This window comes from Candoia aspera, chromosome 5 (assembly GCF_035149785.1).
Source record: "Candoia aspera isolate rCanAsp1 chromosome 5, rCanAsp1.hap2, whole genome shotgun sequence".
Classification (NCBI taxonomy): domain Eukaryota; kingdom Metazoa; phylum Chordata; class Lepidosauria; order Squamata; family Boidae; genus Candoia; species Candoia aspera.
This window is the reverse complement of record NC_086157.1, coordinates 47,366,302-47,380,415: the sequence shown is the minus strand read 5'-3', so window position 1 is coordinate 47,380,415 and position 14,114 is coordinate 47,366,302. Positions and strand designations below refer to the sequence as shown.

Genomic DNA, 14,114 nt, shown 5'->3' with positions numbered 1-14,114 from the left:
AGCTCAATTAATACAGCAAAGACATGGCCGCAGGAAATAAGACAAGCAGCAGCATAATCAGTAAAGATTCTAATCAAACTATGCCAACAAACTTGGAGAATGACATAGTGGCCAACAGATTGGAAGAGCTGAGTCTACATATCAATACAGTATCAAAGAAAAGAGACTTAACAGATCGTGCAAACTACTGTACAATATCCTAAATTTCACATGCTACCAAAATAATGCTTAAGATCATCCAACACAGATTAGAACCCTACATGGAAAAGGAGATGCCAGATGTTCAAGCTGACTTTAAAAACGGCCAAGAAACAAGATACATTATTACTGATGCTTGCTAGATAATTGAGAAAGTCAAAGAATATAAAAAAGAAGTCAATATGTACTTCATTGAGACATTGAAGGCCTTTGAATATTTCAACTATATATAGCTGTGGAATGTTCTTAGGAAACTTGGAATTCCAGAACATCTCATTGTCTTCATGCAAAACATATACATAGGAGAAGAAGCCATAGTCTGTATAGAACTATGGTGAGGTCATGATGAGGTGGGAGACAGATCATCCTGGAGAAGGTCTATCTATGTGGTTGGTCAAAGCTGACACCAACTTGATGGCACATCATCCATCCATCCATCCATCCATCCATCCATCCATCCATCCATCCATCCAAGATTTCATATAAAGTCATGCATTAAACTTATATTCCTGCTTTACTGGAGAGGGAAACAACTTCCCTGATATTTTCTTCAGGTTATTCCTGAAAAAAACAATACTGTGTTCATCCTTTGTAGAGATATTTATGTTTGGTACAGTCTCTTCATAGCATTTGTAAAATAGAATTTCTTCAATGGTGACATCAGGCAGGGTTCTTACTGCTTGTAGCCTTTCCCAAGCAACATTGTGCATGCATTCACACAGTTCCAGTGTGGTCTTCAGGTAACTGATCACATGCAGGGAAGAACAAAGAGCAGCAGGAGGGGGCTTATTCTCTAGCAAGCTTGAAATTTAGCCCCTTTCTGTTTCTTCTCCCAACTGTTACTTTCAAGTTAGCATTATATTCCTTCCCTTTGCTCCCAATATACTGTATTTTTTAATTAAAAATATTAAAAGGGGTAACTAATTATGAATGACAGTTTAAAAAATGTAAACAAGTTGTATCATGATCTCTACTTTCCCCAGTGCTTAACTTTTATACTGAGCTTGTATAAGGCAATTTTGATTGGCTTCAACAATTTTTTTCGTACTATCAAAACAGTGATTCCTGTTGAGGAGAAACCATCTCCTTTGATAAGGTGATTCATGGAGCCTTGCAGCTTCAACTGGCACTTGCAGAAGGGAAAAATGAGGTGGGAACATGGCCACTTTGCTTTCACAAAGCAGCTTCTAGGGAGCATTTCATTTGAGTTTTCACTGAAACAAAGAACTTGTCTGATGGTCTACAGATTCCTACTTTAAACTATAGAAATACTCATATTCGTCTGGACTAAAAAAATCTAGTTTCTGAAACAAGTACTTGATTACCATTATGTTGAATAAATTGCTATTACTAAAATAAAAAGCACAGTTTCCAGTTATGGTGACATCAACTTACCGGTGAATTACTGCAAACAGATCCTCTGTTGTTCGCGGTTTATTTGGAGACACCAAAAACTCTTCTGCTTCAGTGTGAGAATCCTCACTTAAGGGTGAGATTATAGAATCATCACTCACAGAAGATTCTTCAAAACAAAAAAGAAAACTACTGAGAATCCGGTATCAGAACTTGATTACATAGTCAGGACCGCAACTAGGGTCTGTGTCACCTGGGGCAAACATGGATTCCATGCCCATTTTGGTGCCCCCGTAGCATTCATTTTGGCGCTCCGCCCAGGGCACATGTCCCACTTGGCCCCCCTAGTTGCGGCCCTGTATGTAGTCTTCTTAATTAATGGAATTCCTTGCATAAAAATCTAGGCTAAATATTGGGTAAGCTGTTAAATTAGTGATAAAGAGCTCTTTTCGTAGCTGAAATTTTAAAGGAATTGCAGCTTTATGTATATACATATACAGTACAGGTAGTCCTTGACTTATGACCGCACTTGGGACCAGAATTTCCATCGCTAAGTGATGTGGGCATTAGGTAGGGCAACTTCCTGCTGTCTTCTGACAACCAAAGTCAACGGTAAGTGGCTGCTGCCAGGTGGGGGAGGGAGCAACGGGGTGCAAGAGAGTCCACAAGAGGTGCAAGGGTTGGGGAGAGTGTGTGAGTGTGCAAGGGGGGGAGAGGCATGGGTCAGGGAGGGTGCACAAGAGTGCACGAGTGGCGTGGCATGGGTTGGGTGCATGAAGGAGTGAGGGGTGCACGAAAGGCTCGGTGTGGTTTGGGAATTGTGCACGAGAGGTGCAGCATGGGTCAGGGAGGGTGTGTGAGTGGCCGGCACAGCGTGAGTGCAGAGGGGCTGGGGGGGGTGCATGGGAGGAGAGACTTACCCCAGTGGCTGTCCTGTTCAGACTAAGAGGCGGCCAGACAATTACAAAAGAAACTCTTTTGTTCAACAACTATTTGCATCAGTAGCGGTTCATATTAAGAAAAACCATCAAGTCCACCCAGGCAATGATAAGCAGCAAGTTAAGTCTCCAGGATCAAAGGCAGCAACAGTTCTTGATAATGCAGCGAGGTGAAACTCTGGACTGGGAACAAGCGTGAACATGGCTGGAGAAACAACACCAGATTCAGAGCTAGAAGCAGGGCTAGGCGTAGCTGAAACAGCTGGACTCGGCTCAGAACTGGAAGCAGGACTAAGCGTGGCTGGAACCTCTAGACAAGACTTGCAACTGGAATCAAGGCTAGGTGTAACTGAAGCAGCAGGACTCGACTCGGAGCTGGGAACAAGACTAGGCACGATTGGAGCATCAAAACTCGACTTGGAGCTGGAGACAAGGCTAGGCAAGACTGGAGTAGCAGGACTTGACTCAGAACTGGAAACAAGGCTAGGCACGACTGGGATAGCAGTATTGGGCTCGAAGCTGGAGGCAAGACGAGATGTGGAGAAGGCGGTGCAATGCGGCTTGGGTTTGAAGGCATGGCTCGACTCAGCAGGAGCAACGACACGTGGTGCGGAGCTGGGAACAAGGCTGGACTTGGCTCGAACAGCAAGAGGTGGCTGGGATCCAGAGGCAAGTCTAAGCCTGGCAGGAACTGTAGCACGGGGCTTGGAACTGGGAGCAGGACAGGACTCAGCTGGAGCAGCAAGTCGTGGCTGGGATCTGGAGGCAGGGCAGTACTTGGCAAGAGTGGCAAGACGGGGCTTGGCACTAGAAACGAGGCTTGACTCGGCGGAGCAGGGAGCAAAGTTGGAGGATCCTCAGAGGCAGGAGAAGCTGGCACTGATTCCGTATCAGCTACAGTTGAGGCTTCATTTCCCGGCAAGGACTCTTCCATAAACTCTGGCAGCAAAAAGGATCGGTTGTCTCCGGCAGTCTGCTCTTTGCGCTGGTGCCTTTTTATCCCGTCCTTTTCACACCGTTTCTTCTCAGTAGCCAATTGGATTGCTTTTTGCTGCTCTCCTCTCACGAGATTCATTGGAGAATTCAAGCCTTCCTCCGAATTCTGCCCAATCAGACTCTCTAAACCTTGCCACGCTGCTGAGTCACTTCGGTTTTCTATTTCCTGGTGAGTTTTGTTTTCCCCTCATGACTCAGCATAGGTTTCCGAGTCTGATGCAAACTCAAGCCTTATAGTGGCTTGCAACCTTCCCTGCCGGTTCCCCATTGACTTTCTGGGGAAGCCAGCAGGGAAGGTTGCAAGTGGCAATCACATGACCACTGGGATGCTGGGATGGCCAAAACTTCAAGGACTGGTTGTAACCACCATTCCTTTAGTGCTGTCATAACTTTGAATGGTCACTGAAGGAATGGTCATAGGTCGAGGACTACATGTATATTTCTTCAAAGGATCATATATTTATAGCTGCAGTATGCTAGGGTTCCATTGAAATTAATGGAACTCTTCCATTGAAATTAATGGAACTCTTCCATTGAAATTAATGGAACTCTGCAAATTATCTATTAATATAGTCAAGTAACAACATTATCTCTAACATTAAGTGCTATATCATTAGTAGTACAAGAATAATTAAGAACTAACCTTTTAAGGTATCATCTTCTGCAGTTCCTTGTCTCTCAGCTGATCTGCTATCACTGTCGTCTGAGGCACTTTTGGCTGGAATACCTGACACAATATCATTTTCCTGCTCAGAGCATTTTTCACTGAGTGAATCTATATTTGAGATCTCTGGTTCAAAACTGGTATTCTCAGGCACTTTGTCATCATGTTGGCTTAGATCAAGCTGAGGCTTTAGCTGATAACAAGTATCTGCTCCCCAAGTTGAGGAGTCAGACTGGGGAATATCTTCATTTAGTGGTTCATATTTCAGCTTTTGCTCACAGTGCGCAGGTAATTCATAGGGAAGCTGCACGGGGCCAAGACTCTTATCCTGTTCTGATCCACAAGTAACTATTTTCCCTTCAAGATTGCTTGAAAGAACTGTTGTGCCTTGTGGAAATGGTTCAACAGAAACCCCACAAGCTTTATTAGCTGTACTCTCTAGTAAAATCTCATGTACTGAATGCATTTGATCTGGTACACCTTTAGCTGCTGGGACACCCTGCTCTAATGAGATTAGATTCTCTTGGCAGGTATTTTTTTCACTGAAAGTTGAACTATTCTCTGTTTGTAATTGTTCTAGGCTTATCTGTACCGGAGAGGGATTGATATAGGACACGATGGCATCTTCTATGAAGTACTGATGTGATATTTGTTTCTTACTTACACGTGGTTTCATTTTACATGAAGAAATAGCAGTTACCAAACTCTGTTCTTGAATATGTAGAAAGTCTGGATTGTCTTTCTGTTTCATTTCTTCAGGCTTATTAATTGATCGAAGATGTACTGACTTCAGCACTGAAGGTGTAATAGCAAGAGCTGGTGAGGAATTAGAATTCAGTGCTTCTTCTATTACATTTGATTTATTATTATTAAAAGCATGTAGCTGGGGTCTGTGAGCATATGGTTTAATCAAGACATTATGAAGAGCACTTAGGTCGAGATGCGTAGGAGGTATAACTGGAAGTTCTAAGTCTTTGTTTAAAGATATGCTGCCATCTTTAGAAGAAGATTGTTGTAATGAGGATTTCCTTTCTGGTACTTTGGGCTTTCTTTTGCTCCCTCCTGGGGACAGGGGACCAGAAAAAAATGCTGTTGGAAACGATGACGTTGGGGTTTCTGACTGACTGGAATAACCACTTGAGGGAGAAGCTAAACCAGCCAGTTTTTCTGGGGAAGCCAACTTAAACTCATTCTCAACAGAAGGAAGAGAAGGAGTGGTGGCTCTTGATCCAGACTGTGATGTTTGAGATTCAGAACTTTCTGGTGACTTTATGCATTCTATGACCGTAGTACCCGTAGCAGTGCTTGAATTAGATAAAGATCTATAGGGATCATTAGATTTCAAGTCATTTAGAAGCCAGAGATCTGCATAGTGAGACTGTTCAGCACCTTCATCTTTAAATGACACAATGTCCATGGTATCAAATGGGAGGCCTTTTACATCGTTCTCATCCTGATTATCCCAGGACTGTTTCTGTTTACTTGGCAGATTAGTATTTTCTACTCCTGAAGGTGTGTTTGCAAACTCGAGGGGCAGCTTCATTTCCCTTGAAGTATGAGGCATGTGCTGCTGCCCACTAGTTATCTTTGGTTCTTTCTTCTCAGAAGTATCTGTTCTGCTGTCAGATTTCCTTAAAGATGAACTGCGTTTTGGTGGGGCTGGCTTTGCCTTTGGTTTCTTTAGAGAGATGCTCGGTTTTCCTTGCTTCCTATGGTCTATATAATCCTGCCAACTGCAGTGGGTGAGACTGGAAGCAAAACTTGTATTCTGGCCATTCTCAGAGCCCACAGCTGCATAGTTACAAATATAACTTTTATTTCCTTTGAGTCCGCAGTCAAAGTGCATGGAGGTATAGTAGCCTTCTGTATCAACTGAAAAATGTGAGCTGGTGTCTGCTTTGTCAGATGGGCTCTTCTCTACAAAACTATCATAAGTGGCCATGCTTGTAAAACTTGGACAGCCCAGACTATCAGTCTTGGGATGTTCAGGGCTGAAATCATGATGGCAGGATGCATCATGATGATGATGCAAATAATTCCATTCACTGTCACTTGTATTGCTGTTATTAGGATCATCTAGTAGATCAGTAACAGTGGAAGTGAAAGAACTTGCCCTGTGGCCTCTAATTTTATCTATCTGTTCACTGTAGTGTTCAGTTATGAAAATACTTGAATCTTCATTGGCATTCGGGGCAATGTTCAGTGATAATTCTGAATCACAGTGTGAAGAACCTGTCAGTGGAGGCGAAGCAGCAGGAGGAATTGTTTCTGAAGTTTGGGAAGGACACGTTGAGCTACTTCCACTCCAGTTTCCACTAGATGATTGATGATCATCTTTCTGGTCCATGTGACTGCTCAGAAGAACCCCAGCTGTGGAGATAGAGTGAATTGGACTTCCAAAGGTATCAGAGTTTGATGAAATATCACAACTTCCAGAATCCACCATCCTTGATAACCTTGACCTCCCTCTTTCATCTGAGTTATGATCTGGACTGTGAAGATGCTGAGAACAAGCTAAGCCCCTGGGATGGTGTTCCTGTGAGCAGTGGTTATTAATGGCATCCTTACTCTTTGTGGAAATTCGTTCTTGGTTTGTTAAAAAGTGTTCTGCTTCATATGCTGACATTTTGGCACCAGTGTTGTGGTCTTTTTCATTGGCTCTAGCACCTTCACGAGGAAGACTCCTTGATCGAACACGATTGCTCATTGATGTAAACACAGAGTCCCCATTATCTGTCAGCACCAATATGTTGCCAGCTGAGTGAGATAGAGAAGCTACTGCACTCTGACCCCTCTGAGCTCGTATTCTTCTCCGAGATGGGGCAGCAATGAGGATATCTTCTGTTTGGCACTCAGAGTCTCTGGTACCTGATCTCCTGTTGATGTTATTAGAGAAGTCTGGATTTGCATGCACAATGACATTCCGTTCTCTTGCTACTGGTGATTCATCAGAATCTAGGATATATACATAAAATTTTGTGAGCCATCACAGCTTCCCACTGGCTAACAAACTATGACATTAACATTGGCCTAAAATGTTCAGAAGGTAGATTTTAGTTTTGCTGATGACAAAGTTTTTTCTAGTTTTACGAAACAGAATTAAAATAAAAATAGTCGCTACCTTCACACTAGATGTTTCACATAGTAAGGATGATCTATTATTAAAGATCTAACATTACTAAGGATGATCCTTATTAAAGAGGAAAAACTAATTTGGACAAAGGATTTGATGGGGAGAAGGAATACTTTTGCGGGAGATGGGTGGTAACAAAATTTGAAAAAGAAAGAAAGAAAGAAAGAAAGAAAGAAAGAAAGAAAGAAAGAAAGAAAGAAAGAAAGAAAGAAAGAAAGAAAGAATTGCTGCAATCCTCCCAAGTGGTGTTTCCTCTGCAGACTCGAAATGCATACTTGCAAGGGAATAATCCAATCATGTGCATCTGAAATCTAAGGAGCTGGCTGGTTTTATGCCAGCCTGATCTTTCTGTTGTTGCCATAAGAGAAGCATATTGATTCTTTCACATGACAAGTTTAAGTGACTTTAATCTAGTTACTACTGGGAGACTTCAGTGTAAGAAAAAACTAAGTGAGCTTGTCTAATTGAATGAACTTTATATTTAGCAATTTAGAGGAAAAAGTAAGAAGTTAAAAATGGTGGGAAAAAACTAGTTGATAAAGTGTTCAGAACAGATAATATGTGGAGAGCTGTCTGGAATAGATCTTCTAAATAAATTAGTCCGTGACAATTTATCAGCACATTACAGGGAAACATTTGTTAGGTTTTTACAAGAAAAAAAATCATTTAAGCTACTTACTTTTGATGCATAAAGCAAACTAAAAGAACAAAATTTGACAGAAATCAGGTAAGATTATATTTAGACAATGTGGGCTGGATGTACTGTGTATTTGTATTACGGAGTGAAGCCCACAACATATCAAGACTCTGTAAGAAGCAATGTAGATGGGTGGCAATAGTTACAAAATAAATAAAGCATACCAAATGCATAATACCTGAAACTACAATCAGTAGTTTGGAAAACTGTTGAGAAAGCAGCCTAGAGTTGCATTAAGGCAGTACTACAGCTCTATAGGCAAGATTTTATTTATACTCCACCTATTTCTTGCTGGACTCTTCTGGGGATGCCAGAGATGGTTTTTCTCCTTCTCAGTTTCCGTCTTCGCTGCAGTACGGATTGTGAGTGAACAAGTGAGCAGCGTATACTAGCCTCTCGGTCAAAACCAACTCCTGCAATCCATAAATAGGTGACATTAGCTTTTAGGAACAATAAACAATGGTTCTGACTGGAAGACCACAGAGGGCCAAGTGAACATTTCAGATTATGCCTGAAAATAAATAGAAGACAGACCTTACAATTCTCAAAAAAGTTGTTTATCGCACACCACAGCTAACTCACAAAAGAGAGAAGGAAGTGAAAGGAATGTTAGATACTCTCCTTGCAAGGACTATTTACTGAAATGTTTTTCAAGGTTATTATGTTCTGGAGGCACTGATGTGTGTAAAATGAGAATTAAAAAAAATTCAGCTGTAAATTACTAAAAAAAGAAAAAAAGAAAGAAAGATTCTGTGCATTGCAGGTGTGTTGTTGGGAGATTAAGATACAGTGACAAATCCAAATGATCTGTGTATTTTCATATGTCAATCCATATAAAATATCATTCAGACTGATGTCATATTTCAATCTTGACATTGCTTTCTTGGTACAGACAAAGAAACAACAAATTATCCGAATAGTTAGTCTCTGACTGGCAGAGGCTTTCTAGAGCACCAGGCAGGACTTATTTGCTATCTGGTTTTTAGATCTGAAGATGGATGAAACTGAAGGCAGAACCATCTGAATGCAAAGCATGTGATGTTTCTCTGAAGTGGAAGTTAATTTTCTACTGAATGCTTCCTCCTCCCACTGATGACATGGAGAGAGTCCTGCTTCCACTTGTCCATAACTTTGGCAAGACTATTTTCTAAACAAATATATCATAGCCTTATCTCAACACTAAAGATCTCATGGTATAATTTGAAACATCACTATATGAACAAAAATAGGGTACAAAAACCAATGATAACCCCCCCCCCCCCAATTTCTAGTCTAAAAATTTATACTCTCAGTATCAATCAGAGTAGTAACCAGATGGGCTGGGTGCCAGTGTGCATTATTTGGTGTATTCTGAACTGTTTTATTATTGGTTATCGATTTATGCTTTTAACTGTAATCTGCCTGGAAGCACTTTGGAGGATAGCCATCTGTTGGAGACTAGGGGGCAAGAAGTGGCAAAATGTGCACAAGTATCATGACTTATGACACAAGTACATAGTGGTGGGATTTGCATCAAAGTATCGTTGCACACATCATTGTACATCATACTTTTTTACATCATTGTGACTTGGATGCCACTGTTTTGAAGTGAAGTGGTATAAAAAATTCATAAAAAATAAATTACTATGTACTGACACACAGTAATTGTGGTGGTAAGTTTACAATAATACTCTAAGTTGAACGAGTATTCTCACTAAAACCTGATACATTACAGAGATGTACTAAACCAGAAAAACTTTTAATGCATTGCGTAGGCTGAAGGTAATTAGAGACTACATAAAAGCATTGCAAATAATTCAATGTGGCATTTTGATCATGGGCAAAGCATTCAATAGCAACACACTTCCTGAAGGCTTCAAGCAGCTGCACATGTACATGTACAGACTACTCTGACCAAAATGTTTTCTGGATATGGCCAAAAGAAACTGCTGTTTCTCTGAAGGAAGCCTCCCTTCAATAATAGGAATTGACTTCATTCATGTTGATCTTGGCTTATACATAAATATTCTTTACTAACTGTATGACTTATAAAACTTGTACAAATATGTTTAGCACTTCATTTTTTTTCTCCCCTTCCTTTGTAAGTGAGCCTATCAGATCCATCTTCTGGTTACAGGAGGAAATGTCATAGTGAGTCCAAGCTGTCAGTCAGACCAAGGGCCCTAGTGCTTTATGGATACATCAGATACATCACAACAGTATTCCTTCTGGTTGGTTTAGGAATTTGTTACAGTACTTTCTGTAGCACTGTACAGATAAATGTCACACTTGATGAAGCCTGTTGTTTATTCGTTTAGTCGCTTCCGGCTCTTCGTGACTTCATGGACCAGCCCACGCCAGAGCTTCCTGTCGGTCGTCAACACCCCCAGCTCCCCCAGGGACGAGTCCCTCACCTCTAGAACATCATCCATCCATCTTGCCCTTGGTCGGCCCCTCTTCCTTTTGCCCTCCACTCTCCCTAGCATCAGCATCTTCTCCAGGGTGTCCTGTCTTCTCATTATGTGGCCAGAGTATTTCAGTTTTGTCTTTAATATCGTTCCCTCAAGTGAGCAGTCTGGCTTTATTTCCTGGAGGATGGACTGGTTTGATCTTCTTGCAGTCCAAGGCACTCTTCAGAATTTTCCTCCAACACCACAGTTCAAAAGCATCGATCTTCCTTCGCTCACCCTTCCTTATGGTCCAGCTCTCGCAGCCATATGTTACTACGGGGAACACCATTGCTTTAACTATGCGGACCTTTGTTATCAGTGTAATGTCTCTGCTCTTAACTATTTTATCGAGATTTGTCATTGCTCTTCTCCCAAGGATTAAGCGTCTTCTGATTTCCTGACTACAGTCAGCATCTGCAGTAATCTTCGCACCTAGAAATACAAAGTCTTTCACTGCTTCTACATTTTCTCCCTCTATTTGCCAGTTATCAATCAAGCTGGTTGCCATAATCTTGGTTTTTTGAGGTTTAGCTGCAAGCCAGCTTTTGCACTTTCTTCTTTCACCTTCATCATAAGGCTCCTCAGTTCCTCTTTGCTTTCAGCCATCAAAGTGGTATCATCTGCATACCTGAGATTGTTAATGTTTCTTCCAGCGATTTTAACTCCAGCCTTGGATTCCTCAAGCCCAGCTTGTCGCATGATGTGTTCTGCATACAAGTTGAATAGGTAGGGTGAGAGTATACAGCCCTGCCGTACTCCTTTCCCAATCTTAAACCAGTCGGTTGTTCCGTGGTCTGTTCTTACTGTTGCTACTTGGTCATTATACAGATTCTTCAGGAGGCATACAAGATGACTTGGTATCCCCATATCACTAAGAACTTGCCACAATTTGTTATGGTCCACACAGTCAAAGGCTTTAGAATAGTCAATAAAACAGAAATAGATGTTTTTCTGAAACTCCCTGGCTTTTTCCATTATCCATCGGATAATGATGAAGCCTATTTGTCCATTTTGGAGTGGGTTGATGAGCTACATGGACTGGCTGCCCATGTAGCCATCCTGCAATTTTACATCAATGGAGCCCTCACTCACATAGCTGTTGATATGGTTGGTTTTCTTACTGAGTGGGTATGATAGGATTGGACAAAAGTTATGTAGCCTGATTTCTTGAAATCTATGGAAGTGTGAATTTACCTTGGGAACTTCATTCACAGGACCACCCTATCTATGTGGAACTTCCATGAATCACCTCTCACTAGTTCTCCTAGTCTTCTGAATGATATTGTGACACCAAAAATATTATTTCCCATGTTGGTGTTTTAATTGGGATGTCCCTTATGGGCTTCAGTGGTGGATCTGTTATTGCCCACAGCAACAACCAGACAGGGAATCAGTTCATTGTGGGTGCTGGGTGACAATAGTAAGGAACCCCTTCATTTCCAGGAGACCTTGGGTAAGACCTTGATATACTTGAAGTAAGTATATCAAGCTTTCTAGTGGTTGCTTGGATACTTTGAAGAGTTGATTCAGAGGAACACCGAATTCATGAACAAAGTGTCTCTTCAAATTATTTACAGAGGCCTAGTGGTTATGACTTGAAAAGCCCAATACTTAAAAAAAAACATTTGTATGCCCCTTGTTGATTGTTTTTGGCAGGCATTGAGGTATCTTTATGCTACTGGCAGTTATCAATTTTTAAGAAGTGTATTAACATTGATAGTGGCTATTTTTATTTTTGCTTACTTTGTAGTGGTTTTATTATTATTTTTTACTATGTAATGATATGGAAACCTTCATGAGTGCTCAGAGGCGATACTGTATATAGAGAACCTTTTGAGATCTAAATGGATAGAATCCTCTACTCATCATCACAATTTATTTTTGGTGTAATGTTTTCTCTGTGGAATGAGCCAATACAGCTAATTCAGAAATGGTAGTAGACATGGATTTCCATTCTGACTTTATATTGTACTGCAAATTCCTGTCATTCTCTCTCTCTCTTTTCATGTACAATCCTAAACGGAAAGTAGATTTCTATATATTATATGCAGATACTGCCTTCTGATAAGTGAAAGGAATTTTAAAATAAATCCTATAAATCAATTAGAATATAACTCCTACACTTTGGGCCTTGGACCATTATGGTAAGCATTGAAGCAAATATTAGAATGCTACTAATTTGCTGTAGCATGACAATAACGTAAGTTATTAGAACTATTTCACTGTTTTAGGGGATAGTCCAGCACATAACAAACATGAGTATCACACAGCATAAAAGGCTGCTGAATACAACTATGCCTTTTTAATCCAATTATATCAGCTTCAATGTCCATGGATAATCACAATACAGAAGTTTAATGTGAAGTCATTCTCACTGAATGTAATGGGACTCATTTCCAACTTGGTGAAAGGTGAAAGGTCCCCTGTGCAAGCACCGAGTCATGTCTGACCCTTTGGGGGGATGCCGCTTTTGCAACATTTTCTTGGTAGAATATAGCCATTGCCTTCCCCAGTCGTCACCTTCCCCAGCAAGCTGGGTACTCATTTTACTGACCTTGGAAGGATGGAAGGCTGAGTCAACCTGAGCCGGCTACCTGAGAATCCAGCTTCCGCTGGGATTGAACTTGGGTCATGGGGAGAGTTTTTGGTTGCAATACTGCCGCCTACCGCTCTGCGCCACACGAGGTTCCCATTCCCATCTTAGTGGATATCAAACTTAACGCTTGTTTCAGAAGCCTTATACTTGCTGTTTCTAAAATCCTACATTTAGAGAGATACTCACTGTAATAAAATAAGTGATTAAAACACAACAGCAACAAAAGAAGAAGAAGAGATTCGTACCAGTGACATTGATGGGGATAATGCAAGAGGAAATCACTTGGGCATCTTGTTTCATTTTCTCCTCTGGAGTTGGGAGAGGTAGTGCTTTGCTCCAATTTGTTTGCTTATCCAGTGTAGAAGGTATATTATGTATTGGATTTTTCGGCCTCTGCCCTAACATGACATCTGTATCTTCTTCTTCTGAAGTGTGGGACTGTAAATAAATACAATCAAAATCAATATCCATGCACAAACAACAAGACAGTGAGAATTGGAAGTTAAAAAAAGGAAGAGTTATCTGGAGCTTATAAGAACTTTCTTTCAATGGCCATACAGTAGATACAAAATATCTCACCTACTGAAAACATTTAGAGCATCACCCCTTAAGATGTATGAAACTTCAGTCCCCATTATCCCTATCATTGTTGTCTTGGTTAGGGAAGAAGAGAATTGTAATGCAATGCATTTGGAATGCACTAGCTCATGGAAGGCTAATTTAGGGACTGGAGATAAACATAAAATTTTAAGTAGAAGTTTCAAATCCTATATGCTTATACTTAGCAGACATCTGGGTTACCTATATGATCCATGCCATTTCTGCAGCTGTATGTAGGTTTGAATGTATTCATTTTGTTAAAAATATACATCAACAAACATTCATGTCACATTAATTGCATGCAAACTTACAAATGTATACTTAACAATTTACATATGGTTTACAACCATACCTGATGCTGAGTAACATTACTTTAAGCAACACTGATTTCAGTAGAACTTTAGCATGGTGCTAAGAATTGTTCTCATGCATTCAACATATTTGAAAGAAGTATACAAAATATTTTAGATTTTTAAAATACCCGATTTTACTTCAAAGTAAAGAGTCTCT

General features: G+C 40.7%; 1 protein-coding gene across 1 annotated transcript in view; it reads right to left on the bottom strand.

The window, feature by feature from the left end:
• The window catches only part of NHS (NHS actin remodeling regulator), a 253,238-nt gene that overhangs the window by 9,370 nt on the left and 229,754 nt on the right, over nucleotides 1-14,114 (bottom strand). Inside the window, exons 5-8 of the mRNA XM_063305136.1 lie at nucleotides 13,250-13,442; nucleotides 8,261-8,392; nucleotides 4,129-7,104; nucleotides 1,594-1,720 (exon numbers count right to left, since the gene is read on the bottom strand). Coding sequence (XP_063161206.1) covers nucleotides 1,594-1,720; nucleotides 4,129-7,104; nucleotides 8,261-8,392; nucleotides 13,250-13,442 — 3,428 coding nt within the window. The remainder of the gene's footprint in view (nucleotides 1-1,593; nucleotides 1,721-4,128; nucleotides 7,105-8,260; nucleotides 8,393-13,249; nucleotides 13,443-14,114) is intronic.